Raw genomic sequence first — 17,465 nt, forward strand, 5'->3', positions numbered from 1 at the left:
CACAAAAAAAAAAAAAAAAATGATGTTTTTTTTTCTTTTGCCTTTCGTTGTTGCTTTTCATTCTTAAGAAGCTGTCTGATGGATTGCCAGCATAACAAAATTTAATAGCATGCATCACTGGAAACTTTTTTGGGCTGAATTGTTTTGCATAATATTACAGAGAAAATGATACCCCTTCTCCACTGGCACACCCAACCCGTGAGGACTCGATACGGTACAGGTACGGGTGGTTCTCCACTGGCTATTTATCGAGCCAAGCAAGAACCAAACCAAACTCTGTCCTCACAAGACATCTGAATCTGACTCCGAGCCAGGGGCGGAGTTAAGGATTTTCGTCATTCGTTGCATCAGTCAGTACACTCCGGCAAGACAAACAACTTAGCAGGCAGCGAGTGTGATGAGAGAAGAGTACAGCCTTGGGACGCTGAGGAAGTGCAGGCTCTACTTTATCTGTAGGCAGATAGAAGTGTTCAGGAATAGTTGCAGTCGTGCGTCAGAAATGAAAAAATTTATACCCGAATTTCTGACAATTTGAAGCAAATGGACATAAATCACGGGTACGATACACTTAACTGACACACTCAGAAACACAAAATTCCAAAAAATTTCTCACCTTTGACATTTTATTATATTAATATATAATAAAATAAAATGCGGAAAACAACATTTTAAACTTACTTACAAAAATAAAGTAAAATGTACCATACATACAACTATGGCTCTCGTTGCGCTTGCGCAGCATATTTTTTTAAGCACCCAAACAAAAAACAACTCTAGAAAAAAAGAAAAGAAAAACAACTATCCTTAAACGGAATGTCTTTCAGCAGAACTAATTGAACTTTATTAAGTTGATATAATCAGTAAAATTTGTGCATTATAAAGAAATGTCTAAATATATTTACAAAATGTAGCGAAACAAGATACAGCTGTATCGTTGGTCTATTAATTTTTGAACACCATTAGTTTGCACATCTTTTGGCAAACTGAATTAATAACAACCGTCTTTCATTGCATGCGACGTCAGTACAACAGCTTGGCTCTGTAGTAGAACAACAACCCAGCCTCTCCTTAACCGCATTGTGAGGGCTCGGTAGTACAGCGGAAAAGAGACTGATTCTCTTGCAGGGCTGTTATGATGACAGGTATGTTAGTGTATGTAGATTGTACTGTAGATTGTTGAAACTTTTTGTAGACATTGTAATTATTGAACATGTGAACTGCTAGTACTGATGATACGGACCCCTGTTTGATGTGGTAGAGCAAGAGGTCCAGAGAAAAGGTAGTTCACTATGACCTATGTACGTGGTTTTATCACAGTTTCAAGAAAAGACTGAACAGACTTCCTGGAGACTTTTTTTTTTTTTATTTAAATTACCCTTCATATGAAGATTTTAGATTTTAGTGAATATGGCTGATGAGCTACCATAAAAAATGTTTTTTGCTATGCCACAAAGGGGAAGCGAACCACCCTTTCAGTATTGTTCAGTGACCGAGTTTAAGCGATACTGGAAGTGTAGAAGCTTTTTTTTAATGTACAGTACTGATTTGGAGGATGTTTCATTTGCCAGTGTTTTCTTGGCAGTCATGCCATTCTCATAATTTGACATGTTTATTTGAGCCTTATTATGGTAATCATTTGTCATACTGTGAAACAAACACACAAGGTTTCATAATATTAATACCCCCTTTTATGTTTACACAGAAAACACTTGCAAAAATATACATATACCCTGACACATGGTTAGGGCACAACGTAAGTCATGCTAACTGAGTTAAGATAGATTTGTAATAAACTGTTACTTAAATGATTGCCACAAATTAATTAACTAGAGTTATTATAAGCTGCCAAAATACACACTGTGTGTCTGTAAATGTAGCGTACTGTTAGAGAAAGAGAAACAATCTTATTATAGTATGTGCCAAAGATGCTTAAAGTATTTCTCCCTCCAAAACTAGGGTTTCTGTTTTAATGCTTTTTTTTTTTATATTTCTTGTGGATATTCTCTTGTTCCAGTGTTTTCAGACATAGCTTTGTCTGAGAAGTTTCTGCTTGGTGTTACTGAAGATAGTTGCTGTGCACTGTACACATGTAATGTATGTTATGCATTTTCATCAAAAAAAAAAAAATACTGTTGTAATGCTAAAGAAAATACGTTGCATTAGGGAACTGTTCGTAAGAACCTGTAACATACCAACCTAAAACATTTGAACTGGCGTGATGATAATATTTTCTTGTTCAAAAACAAACTAATCTCAGATAAGGCTAGTGTAGTTTTTAAAGCTCTGATTTGTCTCAAGTGGAAGACGTAGCTGAGTGACAGTTTTACATTACATTTGGTCATTATATTTTCTTGCTGCCACTAAAACTGACATTTTTATAAAGTGACAAGTTTCCAGTTTGATAAATCAAATTCATGCAAAATATGTGCCCCTGCTGTCATTGATGCTATAGTGCAATGCATTGTTTAAATTATATTCTGAAGCACAATATTCAAATTTGATCCTATTAGCAATGAATGTATTTCTAATCCCACACATTCAGCATACTGTAGCGGCAGTGTAACAACTTCCTAACGGGGAGAGCAATATATCCTGGGCAAGGTTTAACATATTAACAAAACAATTCTTCTGCTTTATAGACACTTAATACATGTGAATCTTAGGAGAATCTTGTTAGATTAACAGCTGTTAAAATAATCTTATAATTTGTATATAATAGATTGTATAGATATAGTAATATATATTATATATATATATTAAACATTTATGAATGTTTCCATTTTTATTTCTTTTTAGATTAGATTAATTTAATTTGGCATCTTTTAAAGTATCAAACTACTGGTAATCCCAAGACTTGTTTATTATAAGTGTTCTGTTTATTGTGATTGACCCATCACCACAAAAATCTTTAGCTTGCTGTTAGCCTTTTAATGACTGACTTATTGATAGAGCAAAAGCACCATTTTCATGGATAGTCCCCCTTACCGATTGTCGGTTATCTTTATTCTAAAATCAATATATAACATTTCTCTCTTCAGTGAGAATTCAGGGACTTAAAATAAATTATGCAAATGCATAACCCAAGTGTATGACAACATATTACGTGAATAAAACATGTAATGAATTCTATGCGTGTGGTTTTATATTCCCAAATCTACCACCATAGCTGACCTGCCCCTTTAGCTCTATATGAATCAAATTTGTAGAATTAATTTGTAGACTGTGTAATATTGTGGTTCAGACCAGCATCATTTGGTAAAGTGCATGAGCATAAAGCTGATTCACGATATGGTAAACTGCCATGCCGATTTTTCTTCTACTCCACCCATGGGAGTGCAAAGACCAATGCAGCAAAGATTGGCAACTCTGCTGGACATGGATTGGAACCAGAGAACTCCTGGTTGAATGACTCTCCCTGTACTTTGCACTACGGCTTTAATAGTTGAGTTGTTTTTGTTGTTGTTGTTATTATGTAAAGAAAGCCATATTTTATCATATCTGTTTTTGTATAAATGGTTGCTTATGTGGATAAGTAAAAACCTTGCTGTTAAAGACAGATGTTCAAAAAGGGTTTTCCTGCTTTAGCTGGTCGCAGTACATGTATAGATTCAGGTTGATAGACAAGGAGTTTTAGTCAAAAAGGTTGAACTGCCTTTGTGCTGTTTGTAAAATGATGACACAGGAAATAAAACAGCACTGGACTATGAAAAGATACCCCAGGCTGACAATGCACATAGGTCTGCATACCAGAGTATACAGCAGAGTTTATCACTGCAATCCACAGTAGTTTGGACAATGTGTTGTGCTCGCAGATCAACATGGAGTTTATTTTCTTATTTATCGGGGTTGTTTTCATGGCCTAAAATAAAGGCAGGCTTCATTTACAAACCCTCAGTCATTTATTACGTTTGAAGGACTCTTTATTACCAGTGCCTGTAAACACAGTCTAATACCTAGCCATTTGTATTAGCCATAAAGAAAGTATTCAGTATATTTGTATAACCTAATTTTTGTTGCACTTGTGTCTGTGTGTGTGTGTGTACAGTATATAAACACTTCCCTGATAATCTTCTTTACAGCTTTGACACTCTTGTTTACAAGATAGGGCATTGACTATGCTTTGCATCTCAAAATCCAGTTCTGTTTCCAAGTCTTTGTGTAAAATGGAAACAAGCCATTCATATCCGAATGTCGTGATGCATGCTCTTTTTTTCTGCTGTCCATTACTTCTGTTGTGACAGGAATTGATATCATCAATACTACAACACCTCTAGTCACCAATCCACAACAGTTAGATAGAGGTTTGTGGTGACCTGTCCAGTCTCAGAATCACAAACCAATGAGATGAGCTTGACCAAAGTCTCCTGGGACTGTTTCGTGTGCGAGATAGTGTATGAAGTGTATGTACCTAATCTTTGATTGATTGGCAGCAAACTGAATTGTTAAGAGTTTCTCTTTTCTTTTGTTATTCTTTGAACAGACTCCTGCTGAACAGGTCAAAGCTAGACTACAGATGGTCCTCCAGGCGGCAGGTTGGTGTTTCATTTTTAAAATAGTGTGGGAAGTGGAGATCAGATCAACCAAAATGGGGGTGGAATGTGCTCATCTATACAGCCATGTACAGTAAACACACACAACTTTTATTTCATGAATACCAGCCGTCGTTATTCATTGGACCCTCAAAGTTCTCGATTGGAGTCTCTGCTTCATGTTGGATTCACCGCAGCAATGCCCCTTCATTTTACATGCATCTGCTTCAACACGAGTGGCTCTGTTTCACTTTTGCTCTTTCTTTTCCAGCACATGTTTAGTCCAGATGTATAATAACAAAATAATAAACACTATCTGTACAATAATGCACGTAATCAGAAACACATTAGCACTGTTTACTTTAAACTAACCTTATGGGATTCCTGTTACAGAGGAGCTCATGTAAAATTGCAGGCAATTAGAAGGGAACCCGCAAGTTGATTTGTATTTACTATTCGTTAGTTTCACTTGCATTCCACTCGTACAGTGTGTGTGTACATCTGATGCCATTACTAAGTCTATAGAGATAAAATATTGAAGACAGCTTAGTACCATATTGAAGATCTTGGAGCTGCCAATGGAACTTTGCATTAATAAAGTATGTTCATGAAGCATTCTTCTGCATTACATCGCCCCCAGTAGAGGTATTAATTGCTTTTGAATAGATGTCTCATCCATGCTGGGGTTGGAGTGAAAGCCGTTATAATTAAGTCATTCTGTTAATTCTGGTCCTCGAGCTCTATTCTAGTCTTTGGTCTTTGTACCAGTCAGTTTCTAAAGTACTTTTAAGTGATCAAGTTCAATTAACTCCAGTAAAGACCTGGAGTGGAATGGATCTCAAGAGCCAGAGTTTTGCACCACTGTGTTTAGTCATACCTAGCTTATATTCCCCAGCTTTGTGTTCCATCATCCTTTCCTTTCCCCCACAGCAGCGCTACATGTAGTTTGTGTTAACTTGAATTTATTATTTACTTTTCTTTCTTGCTAGATACTGTGCTGTTTATATCTGAGGCCCCATCATTAGTTCATGTTGTGTTTCTATCAGTTGTTCAATGATTTCAGTGAACTCTCCTGTGGCTATTAAGCAGAATAGAACATTTTGTGAATTGTGGCTCACTGGTTTATAGGGGTGAGATGCACACAATTCTGTTTAAGCATGTGAAGAATCCTACAGGGACTGAAGGAAATCACTGTTGTGTCAAATAGAGGAATTTCTAATAAAGTAGCAGTATCATTATATTTGTCCTACATGGCTTCAGGATGAATGTGTTGAAATGAATAAATACAATTGCTATAATATACTAGTGAGGCTCCATCACTTGTGGTGTTTTGAGTCTTATCCTAGTAGGGATAAATGCATTTCACTCCATTATATTATGTGTCTAGTGTTCTTGTTCCAAAATACAGCTGGCTTCCATAAGCTCATTAAAATAAAATCAATACTGGTAATTGTTTTTAAGTTTTTAAATGTAAATATTATTTTTTTCAACATTTTAGGAACATGATCAGTCCCTTAGGTCTTGCAGAGTGCCGCCCCTAAGTAATAAATGTGTGCTCCTATCTTGGTTAACATTCACAATATTTTCAATAACAAAACAAAAACAGTCTCATATTTCATGATTTAAGTTGTATATATTACTCGCTGCATCTTTTGAAGTGTATAATTATAAAACAGATGTGACGGCCTGAACAAAAAGCACAATTTGTTTATGCTGCTCCCAGCTGTCACTCTTCATTTTTAAATTTCACAGTTTGAAAATGTATTAAAGGTACCTTGCATTATATATCATCCCAGTCCAGAACTTATGGTATTTGAAAAGACATTTTAAGCATATGGCACCTTCATTAAAAATGCTATTGAAATCCTGTACAGAACAGTCCCTCTACACAGTATTTGTTATCCAATTCCTCAGTGGGAAGAAGGATTTACTACACATTTCCATCTTTAACTAATTTACCTATGATTTCACCACAGTTGTTTTGAAATATTGACTTGAGTAATGTATGTTTATACAACATTTTTATTCTTAGTTTAGAATCAGCTCTGGTGTAAAGTGTATTAAGTTACATCGTCTCCTTCTATCCGATGGGCAGCAACAGAAAAACTGCTTGTCACTTGAAAAATAAAAAATAAAAGCATCTGTCACATAGTTGAAATTAACAGTTTGTTTAAAAGGGATTCCCTGCTACTAAGAGCTGTGCTGAGCCCTCTTCCTAAGGCTTTTTGGCAGGTGCTTAAAAAAAAAAAAGAAACTTTAACAGCATGATACATTTCTTGTAGAGGCTGTTAATGGAAGAATGACATAAAACAGTCCTTTAAATGGCAGTCTGAAACAGTCCTTTAAATGGCACTAAGAGTACTAATACATTTTTAAAACCGTGACTCAAGCTGTGGAGCAGTGTCCAGTAGCTCCTCGTTTCCAATTTCAGCTCAGTCACTGTCTGACTGCCAGACCCCAGGGAAGTCGGTACACCATATAGCCTGGAGTCTGCAAGCGTTTTCAGGCTTAAGATTGAGCACCTCACTTCGGCTGTCCTAGGTAAATACACCAGCACACTCTCCTAGATAGTCTAATTGATGCAAATTATATATTAAAAAAAGAAGGAAAAAAGTGTACAAAGTATTGTTTCAAAGTTTCTACCATTGAACCTTGTTTCATTATTCTAAGGACCGTGTAAAAAGTGTTTGTTTTGTATTACTCTTTATTTTCATCACTGTACTTCTAAGGAAAGCCAGTTTAAAACAGCTTTGTGGGTACGCAGTTATTTGCAACTATTTTGACAATCTAAGCTAATAAAAAAAAAAAAAGAGCACCAATATTGATTCTTTTCAGACAGTGTTGGCAGTTTACTAGCTCAGCCCTCTTTGGCTAATTTACAAAGGTGTTGTCAGTTAGCTGCAGGGCAATTTGTAACAGTAGTAAAGTTCTATCTGCTTCCTGTTTTGCATTTACTGTATCATAGTATTTTGGAGGAATACAGCCACAAGCCCCCAGTTATTATTAAAGCACAAGTTGAGTTATTGGTATTTGAGATTTAATCTTTTCTCTGCTGTCCAGCATTTAACATTCTGCTTAGATTTATTTTATTTTTATTTCTTTTGTACAGAGGGCATTTAATTTATACATACCATAATTATTTAAAGATTTAACCTGTTAACTTTAAGAAGAAGAAAACAACATTGTGCAGCTCATTCTTGTATGTTCCCCCCCCCCCCCCCCCCCCCCCCCTTTTTTTTTTTTTTTTCATGAGCAGATGTTAAACAAGAGGTTGTTGAATGTTAATGTTGCGACAGCGTTGTGGCTAAGCCTTAACTTATGTAGACTTGCATGCGGCCTGCCGGTCTCCACTTCTATTCTCGGTCTCCTGAGATGCTTAAAGCCTGGCCCTTTTCTTTCTTTTGCCACTCTATATGGACTCTCTCAAGTCAGTATAAAGCAGATCATCCCTTTGCTAAAGCCCTTCAGCTTTTGTTATTGGGCTCTGTTGGCCTGTAATTAGGCCTCCTGGCAGGCCTTGCAGGCCAGTTAATGGTCATATGTGGTTTGTGGGAGGCAGACTGGCTTTATATAAAAGCATTGTAGCGATATGTTTATGGGTCACTTCCTACCAGGCCTGTCCTTTGTCCTTATGCCCCTCAGGCTGACAGGGATAAGGTTCCCTTGACCATGGACAGCTCAGTTTGCTACTCGCAATCCGTTCAGATAATCCCCAGTGTAAACAGAGGATTTAGCTGAGCTTCTGTCACTAGCTCCCCAAACCACTTGTGTCTGCATATATATATATATTTATTTCTCTGCTCTCCTTCATATATATATATATATATATATATTATATCATATTATATATATATATATATATAATTGTATATTTTACAAGTTAAGGGTAACTGTTGGTCTGTGATTGAGTGGTGATCTGATTATTATTTATTGCCTTTTTTCTGCCATTTGAACAGAACTACTGCATTTCAAGGTCTCGACCAAAAAAACAAACTAAACCAAAGTCATTAGAAATAGTTATGGCTGAGCAGTTTGAAATTGTATTAATTTATTAAAGTTTTAATTATCCCCCCCATAAAAAAGGAAGAAAAAAAAATGCAGATTAGTTGAAACATTCCAAAGATTATCCTCGGCTATTGAGGACATTTTGTATGACATATGTTCATTTTATTCATGTTTGTGAGAATTCACTTATGAATCGAAAAAAGAAATAAGCAATTGTGTTTTGCCTATTACTTGCACTGTAAATAGAAAAGCATTAAGTGATCTGAACTCAGCAGGAGACTGAACTTCGAAATGGTCCACAACAGATGTGGCTGAAGAGACCACATTCATTGACTGTATCATTTTACTCTGGTGGAATTAATGGGATCACTCACTACTTTTGGAGGCCTGCTTTTATTGTGGGAGCTGTTAAGTTAAATAAGATGCTCTTTCATTTTCTTAATCTGGAAGTAGGAAGATACTAAGAATGGCAGGTGGCTGCAAATGGCCAGTGTTTAGAGTCGTTGGCGTTACTCTGTATTAAAAGATGTCCCCTAATGCTTGTTAAGCTGATTTTATTTAATTTTTTTGATGACGAATCAATAAACACAGTTTGTTTGTAAGTATGAAAATAATATGCCTGCATTTGAAAAGCATGCTAGGTTTCTCTGGAAACTATATTAATAAATAAGAAACAGAGGAGAAGGTCAAAGTAAATGTGTACCCTGCTTTTACACTCTGCATGGAGGAGAAGATCAAAGTAAATGCATACTGCTTTTACACACAGCACGGATGTCAGCTGGTAAGGACTATCAATGGAAATTAGCCAGTCGGCTTGTGTTGTGGAAATTACTCATATGTTATTATTGTATTTGTCCCTGATAGATAGATAGATAGATAGATAGATAGATAGATAGATAGATAGATAGATAGATAGATAGATAGATAGATAGATAAAATAAACATGAGCTCACTGACATTACCCTTTTTTGCTGTGAGCTTACCCTGTACAGAAACTGATGCATTGTCAACACATCCAGTTATTTGTCAACCTGTACCTTGGCTAAACAGTACTTGAATGAATATAACCATATTGCATGAAGTATTAACAACGTGTGGTTTTATTCATTATTTAATACAGTGACTGCAGTTGTATCACTTCTTTCTTGGTTGCTTCCCCCCAAAAGGAACATGTTTATGATGTCTGAAAAATATCCATACCAGATGCTTTTCTTCCTCTCCTGGTTTGTGTTGCTGTTGGAAGTGCCTTTCTTCTTTTAACCTACCTAATTGTTTGGGGCAGTCTATAATTTAGGTGGGCAAGGTGTATGCTTTATTACTTCAGTTTCAGTCTGAGGTTGTAATTATGTGTGACTAAAGACTAAACAGTTCCACAGTAAAGCAAACAAGTTTGTGTAAAATCAACATAATACCCCTGTTAGGTTTCATTAAAGAGTGACGAAACATGTTGCTGGCTTCTTAGATTCAATCCTTACACGGTATATTGTTTGTGACCTGATAACTGGCATTCTTTAGTGCGGTACAGTAGGATCATCAAATGTAGTTTATTACAATGTTTGAAGTATTTAATTACTTTAATGGGATGTTATTTAGATTTGGTAATATATTCATACAATGTTCTATTACTTATTGATAGTTAAAATAATTGTCCAAAAATAATTAGTACATGTTGTTTTTTTTTTTTATTATTTTATTATTTTTCTATCTCCAGATGTATTTAATTAAAAAAAAAAAAAAAAAAGTTGTTTAACCTTTTCTCCAACAATGTATATTCTTTCTCTGACATCCAAAAATAAATAACTATATATACAATACTGTTCTGCTAGGTTCATATAAAAAACTTTTTTATTTTTGATGGGAACTTTGTTTTCTGTTGGGATTTTCCAAGCAGCAGCTGGTGACTGCTTGAAACAGTCTATTTCAAAGTATGCTCGAATTTGAATTTTTTTTTTTTTTTTTTTATAACTAATAATGGCTTTGTCACATGTGTTTAAGCCATATGATTTTAAAACTTTCTCCTTCTTTTTTGTCTCCCAATATATATAATTTATGTTACAGAAAAAAATATGTATTTTTTTTAATTTGCTGTTTTCCATAATGTAGCAGCATATGGTATAAACTGTTTTGATGCAAATGTATGTGCCAATTGTTTGCAGATGAATCTTACAGACTAGCTATTGATGTTAAATTAAAGCAAATTTGCAATTACTTTAGTCACCTTTGCTAACCATTTACTGTTAAATAAGCTTTGCTAAGTAATTTAATTATCTAGTTGTGTGTGCAGTAGATCCCAGGCTGTTTTGTATACAGTATGAACTGCATGTGGAACACATTTCCTGATGGCATAGGAAATTATTCCAAGAGGAAGTTTTTGCTCTGTTCAGTAAACTCGGGTAAAAGGTTGAGCCTTTTAAAACCCTGCATAATGCCAGTCAAATAATCTGGTTGTAATACCAAAACACAAAACCTGTATGCAGCAAACAGCTTAATCATATTTAACACAAAAGGTTAGCAATATTTGTATAAACTTGCATTGTCAAAGTCGTTTTGCTCATGTACTTCTGTTTAATTACAGCAGCACTAATGTATAACATATAGGCTAAATGTGCTGCTAAATATTTTACCTCCCCCTGTACAACTGAATTATTTTGCTATAAAGAACAGCACACATTCCACTTGGTTTAGTGTTCAGTAGTTACACATTTATGTTCGACTTTTTCTGTTAGAAAGGCACACCTTCCTCATTAAAGAACTGTTCAATACCGAGGTAGTTCATAATATTTAATTCCCTCTGAATATTGTAAATTCTAACCATTTATGATGGGCTCTTATCATACCAGTAAAAATCTACATAGCCGCTGGTGATATTAATTCTGTTTAAAATAATTTTAACAAAATGGCTTTGGGCTGTTCAGAAAAGTCAAAAGAAAATCAGACTTGCATGTTCCACTTTTAATGCACTAAATGTGTAAGCCCCAAATATCATTTTTTTTTTTTTTTTTTTTTAATCTCTACTGGGCATCTATCTATGTGGTATAATTTTTATACTTTGTACTAACAGTAAGGTAAGATACACATTGGAGTGGATTACACTTTGACCTTATAAATAACATTTTGCCCACTGTTTTAATTTGCCATAATTCTGTTTAACTAATTGTTTTTTTCTGCCACATGCCTTACATGTTTCTGCTGATATTCAAATGTTGCATCAAGTCCTATGCTGATTTATTTAGAGGGCAACTTGTTTAAATTGGTGTAATACAAACCCCTTTGTTTTAGTTTGTGTTGGAACATTTATCATCAGTTTATTTAATATGAGGAAATAATTGTCCCATCCCCATTCCTAATGGCTATATTTGCTTGTGTTTTCTTTGTTGATCGAAATGAACGAAATTAGAATAAACAACCTCCAAGTCATTTGTAATCAAGGACTGATTAATGGAGTTTGGTTTCATAGCCATTATTCATTCAAGAACACCTGATATCCTTCCCATAAACAAATTGTGTTTGTCTAAATTAAGAAATTAAATGAAGCATTTGATGAGTTTATGATTGACCCTTCTAACTTGGAGCCCATTAGTCAATGTCGTTATCATACAAAACTATTTGACTAATGTACTGTCAAAAGAAGCATGTGGATTTATTGTAGTTTCTGATTAATGCGTACCCTGCACCAAACTAGATTTTATTAATTTTTTTGATTCTCATCCCGGCAGTCAAAGAGGACGTTCATCTTTGATGAAATGTTTTATGCCCTTGCAGATTGAAAGGTGATTATGAGCTGTTGACTTGCATGAGTCTCTGTAGCAGCTGAAAAGTATTTTATGTGGATATTTAATGAATTTTTCTGAGCAGCAGCAAATTAGGCTGCATAAATGTGTCTCTGTGCTTTTGCGGGCTGAATTCTAAAAGAGTTAGACAACCTAATGATGACAACAGTGGATATGGACACCAACGTTATAATGACAGTATAGCTGTTGAGAGAAATTGCTATGTGACATGGAGTCTTCCAACCAGTGTACATGTCTTCTTTAAATTCAATGGTTATACTTCATTCATTCCTTTCTACGATGCTTGCCCCTTTTCAGTAATTGTCTATTTTGGAAGATACAGTCCAGGTTGGGTTCTACTGGCCGGGGAGTTTGAATTGGGGTTGGCAACAATAACAAAACACTAGTCATACATAACACAAAAACCTGCAAATAACAGAAATTTGTAAAACTCTGTGCTGTGATTACGTTACTACAGGCAGAAAAAGACAATACTACAGACAGTATTCATAAAGCATTAGTGTGCGTATAAATACAATACGTTTTTTTTTTTTTTACTACCTTCCTGGAGGTTATCCAAATGAGGGATTTAGAATATGGGGTCTGAACTTGCAAATGCTTACCAGAGTTATGATTTGTACTTGGTGTTCACTTGGTTAAACTCCAATACATTCTCTCCTATTTTATAGCATCTGCCATAGAGAATTAAAAATAACAAACAGGATCCAGGTTTGTGCTTCTAATGACAGAAATGCTGTCTAACTGCTGATGCCTTATTAAGACTGCAGCCTAACGCGATGTATACAATTTCTAGCACAGATCTGCAGATCTCCATCCAAACTCTCCTTGCAGGGAGTGGTAAAGAGAAATAAACATTTAATTAAGTGTTAAGTTTTATCAAGTTGCATATTTCATCCCATTTAGCAACACTGCTAATCAAGGCTTGAAATGTGTACCATAGACTTATAAACTTGCAAATAAATAGTGAAGTTACTTTTACTTTTTTACGTTGATACAAAGTAGGGTTAAATAAAGGAGAAGTTTTATGTTAATAATTTGTTATGTTAAGACGACTATATATATATATATATATATATATATATATATATATATATATATATATATATATATATATATATATATATATATATACATACACACACACATACACATACATACATACTCTCTCTCTCCCCCTTCACTCTCTATTGGTCAAAAGTTTTAGAACACCCCCATTTTTCCACTTTTTATTGAAATTTAAGCAGTTCAAGTCCAGTGAATAACCTGAAATGGTACAAAGGTAAGCAGTAAACTGCCAGCGGTTAAAAAAAAGTTTAGGTTACCAAAAACTGAAAAATAATGTACATTTCAGGGTTATATAAAAAGGCCTTTTTTAGGGAACAAGTAATGGGTTAACAACTTACAGCTGTTCTGCAGCAATGGAAGTAAATTAAGCCTTGAAGTTGATGCTAACAATTCCTACCGGTGTCCCAACTTTTTTTGCTTATTTTGAACCCTCTGTCTGTATAAAAGCAGTGTTGGAACAGACTGTGTTACTACACCCTCTTAAGCATTATTTGGACAGTATTGTACTGCAGGAAGTACAGTGGCTTGCGAAAGTATTGACCCCCCTTTGGCATTTTTCCTATTTTGTTGCTTTACAACCTGGAATTAAAATGTATTTTTAGTTGGATTTTATGTAATGGACATACACAAAATAGTCCAAATTGGTGAAGTGAAATGAAAAAAATAACTTGTTTAAAAAAATTCTAAAAAATAAATAACAGAAAAGTGGTGCGTGCATATGTATTCACCCCCTTTGCTATTAAGCCTCTAAATAAGATCTGGTGCAACCAATTACCTTCAGAAGTCACATAATTAGTTAAATAAAGTGTCACATGATCTCAGTATATATACATCTGTTCTGAAAGGCCCCAGAGTCTGCAACACCACTAAGCAAGGGGCACCACCAAGCAAGCGTCACCATGAAGACCAAGGAGCTCTCCAAACAGGTCAGGGACAAAGTTGTGGAGAAATACAGATCAGGGTTGGGTTATACAAAAATACCTGAAACTTTGAACATCACACGGACCACCATTAAAGCCATTATTAAAAAATGGAAAGAATATGGCACCACAACAAACCTGGCAAGAGAGGGCCGCCCACCAAACCTCACTGACCAGGCAAGGAGGGCATTAATCAGAGAGGCAACAAAGAGACCAAAGATAACCCTGAAGCAAAGCTCCACAGTGGAGAATGGAGTATCTGTCCATAGGACTACTTTAAGCCGTATACTCCACAGAGCTAGGCTTTGCGGAAGAGTGGCCAGAAAAAAGCCATTGCTTAAAGAAAAAAATTAAGCAAACACGTTTGGTGTTCGCCAAAAGGCATGTGGGAGACTCCCCAAACATATGGAAGAAGGTACTCTGGTCAGATGAGACTAAAATTGAGCTTTTTGGCCATCAAGGAAATCGCTATGTCTGGCGTAAACCCAACACCTCTCATCACTGCGAGAACACCATCCCCACAGTGAAGCATGGTGGTGGCAGCATCATGCTGTGGGAATGTTTTTCATCGGCAGGGACTGGGAAACTGGTCAGAAGTGAAGGAATGATGGATGGCGCTAAATACAGGTAAATACCTGAGGGAAACCTGTTTCAGTCTTCCAGAGATTTGAGACTAGAACGGAGGTTCACCATCCAGCAGGACAATGACCCTAAGCATACTGCTAAAGCAACACTCGAGTGGTTTAAGGGGAAACATTTAAATGTCTTGGAATGGCCTAGTCAAAGCCCAGACCTCAATCCAATTGAGAATCTGTGGTATCACTTAAAGATTGCTGTACACTAGCGGAACCCATCCAACTTGAAGGAGCTGGAGCAGTTTTGCCTTGAAGAATGGGCAAAAATCCCAGTGGCTAGATGTGCCAAGCTTATAGATACATACCCCAAGAGACTTGCAGCTGTAATTGCTGCAAAAGGTGGCTCTACAAAGTATTGACTTTGGGGGGGTGAATAGTTATGCACGCTCAAGTTTTCTGTTTTTTTGTCTTATTTCTTGTTTGTTTCACAATAAAAAATATTTTGCATCTTCAAAGTGGTAGGCATGTTGTGTAAATCAAATGATACAAACCCCCAAAAAATCAATTTTAATTCCAGGTTGTAAGGCAACAAAATAGGAAAAATGCCAAGGGGGTTCAATACTTTCGCAAGCCATTGTAGTATATTGCTATCATAATGGTGAGAAAAAGGCAATTAACAAAGGAAGACAGACAGACCGTTATAACCCTTAAAAGTGTAGGTCTTTCCTTTAGAGAAATTTCGAAGAAAGCCAAGGTGTCAGTGAGTACAGTTTCCTACACCATCAAAAGGCACTTGGAAACTGGAGGAAACTCTGACAGGAAGAGGTCTGGCAGACCCAAAGCCACAACAGAATCAGAAGACAAATTTCTGAGAGCCAACAGCTTGCCTGATAGGCGGCTCACAGGACAGCAGCTTCAAGCACAGCTTAACAATGGTCGAAGTAAGCAAGTCTCAGTTTCAGCAGTGAAGAGAAGACTTCGAGCTGCAGGTCTGACAGGTCGAGTGGCAGTAAGAAATCCATTGCTAAGATGGCAAAATAAGAAAAGGAAGCTTGCTTGAGCCATGAAGCACCGCCAGTGGTCTACTGAAGACTGGAAGAAGGTCTTATGGACCGATGAATCAAAATTTGAAATCTTCGGTCCATCACTCAGGGTTTTTGTACGCCGTCGAGTAGGTGAAAGGATGGTTTCTGTGTGTGTGACACCAACTGTCAGACATGGAGGAGGAAGCGTGATGGTCTGGGGCTCTCTTGCTGGATCCAGAGTCAGCGACTTGCACAGAGTGACTGGCACCCTGAACCAAAACGGCTACCACAGCATTTTGCAGCGCCGTGCAAAACCCTCTGGTATATGCCTAGTTGGTCAGGGGTTCATCCTACAGCAAGATAGTGACCCAAAACATACCTCCAGGCTATGTCAGAACTACCTTAGAAGAAAAGAACAAGAAGATAGGCTTCAAATCATGGAATGGCCAGCACAGTCTCCAGACTTAAACCCCATCGAGCTGGTTTGGGATGAACTAGACAGAAGGGTGAAAGCAAAGCAACCTACAAGTGCAATACATTTATGGAAACTTCTGCAGCAGTGTTGGGAAGAACTTTCTGAACAATATTTGATTTCCATTGTAGAAAGAATGCCACAAGTGTGTTTGGCTGTTATATCTGCAAAAGGTTGCTACTTTGAGTCAAAAATTTAGGTTAAATTTTGTTAAACAAAACGATTCCATGATTTCTTTTTTATCTCCAATTGTTTATTTGTTCTGTGCTTTAATTTCTGAGTACATTAAGACATTAAACTGCATAAATTTCAATAAAACTGGAAAAATGGAGGTGTTCTAAAACTTTTGACGTTTTGTGTGTGTGTGTGTGTATATATATACAGACGTGACGTGCTCAAATTTGTTGGTACCCTTACAGCTCATTGAAATAATGCTTCATTCCTCCTGAAAAGTGATGAAATTAAAAGCTATTTTATCATGTATACTTGCATGCCTTTGGTATGTCATAGAATAAAGCAAAGAAACTCTGAAAAGAGATGAATTATTGCTTATTCTACAAAGATATTCTAAAATGGCCTGGACACATTTATTGGTACCCCTTAGAAAAGATAATAAATAATTGGATTATAGTGATATTTCAAACTAATTAGTTTCTTTAATTAGTATCACACATGTCTGCAATCTTGTAATCAGTCATTCAGCCTATTTAAATGGAGAAAAGTAGTCACAGTGCTGTTTGGTATCATTGTGTGCACCACACTGAACATGGATCAGAGAAAGCAAAGGAGAAAGTTGTCTGAGGAGATCAGAAAGAAAATAGACAAGAATTTTAAAGGTAAAGGCTACAAGACCATCTCCAAGCAGCTTGATGTTCCTTTGATAACAGTTGCAAATATTATTAAGAAGTTTAAGGTCCATGGAACTCTAGGCAACCTCCCTGGGCGCGGCCGCAAGAGGAAAATCGACCCCAGATTGAACAGAAGGATAATGCGAATATTTGAAAAAGTACCAGGGATAACTGCCAAAGAGATACAAGCTGAACTCCAAGGTGAAGGTACGTCAGTTTCTGATCTCACCATCCA

General features: G+C 36.2%; 1 protein-coding gene across 3 annotated transcripts in view; it reads left to right on the forward strand.

The window, feature by feature from the left end:
* The window catches only part of LOC121323697 (serine/Arginine-related protein 53-like), a 105,212-nt gene that overhangs the window by 45,026 nt on the left and 42,721 nt on the right, over positions 1–17,465 (forward strand). For all 3 annotated transcript variants that reach the window (XM_041264895.1, XM_041264894.1, XM_041264896.1), the window contains exon 6: positions 4,481–4,532. In XM_041264895.1, coding sequence (XP_041120829.1) covers positions 4,481–4,532 — 52 coding nt within the window. The remainder of the gene's footprint in view (positions 1–4,480; positions 4,533–17,465) is intronic.

The sequence above is a fragment of the Polyodon spathula genome, chromosome 11, assembly GCF_017654505.1.
Source record: "Polyodon spathula isolate WHYD16114869_AA chromosome 11, ASM1765450v1, whole genome shotgun sequence".
Classification (NCBI taxonomy): Eukaryota; Metazoa; Chordata; class Actinopteri; order Acipenseriformes; family Polyodontidae; genus Polyodon; species Polyodon spathula.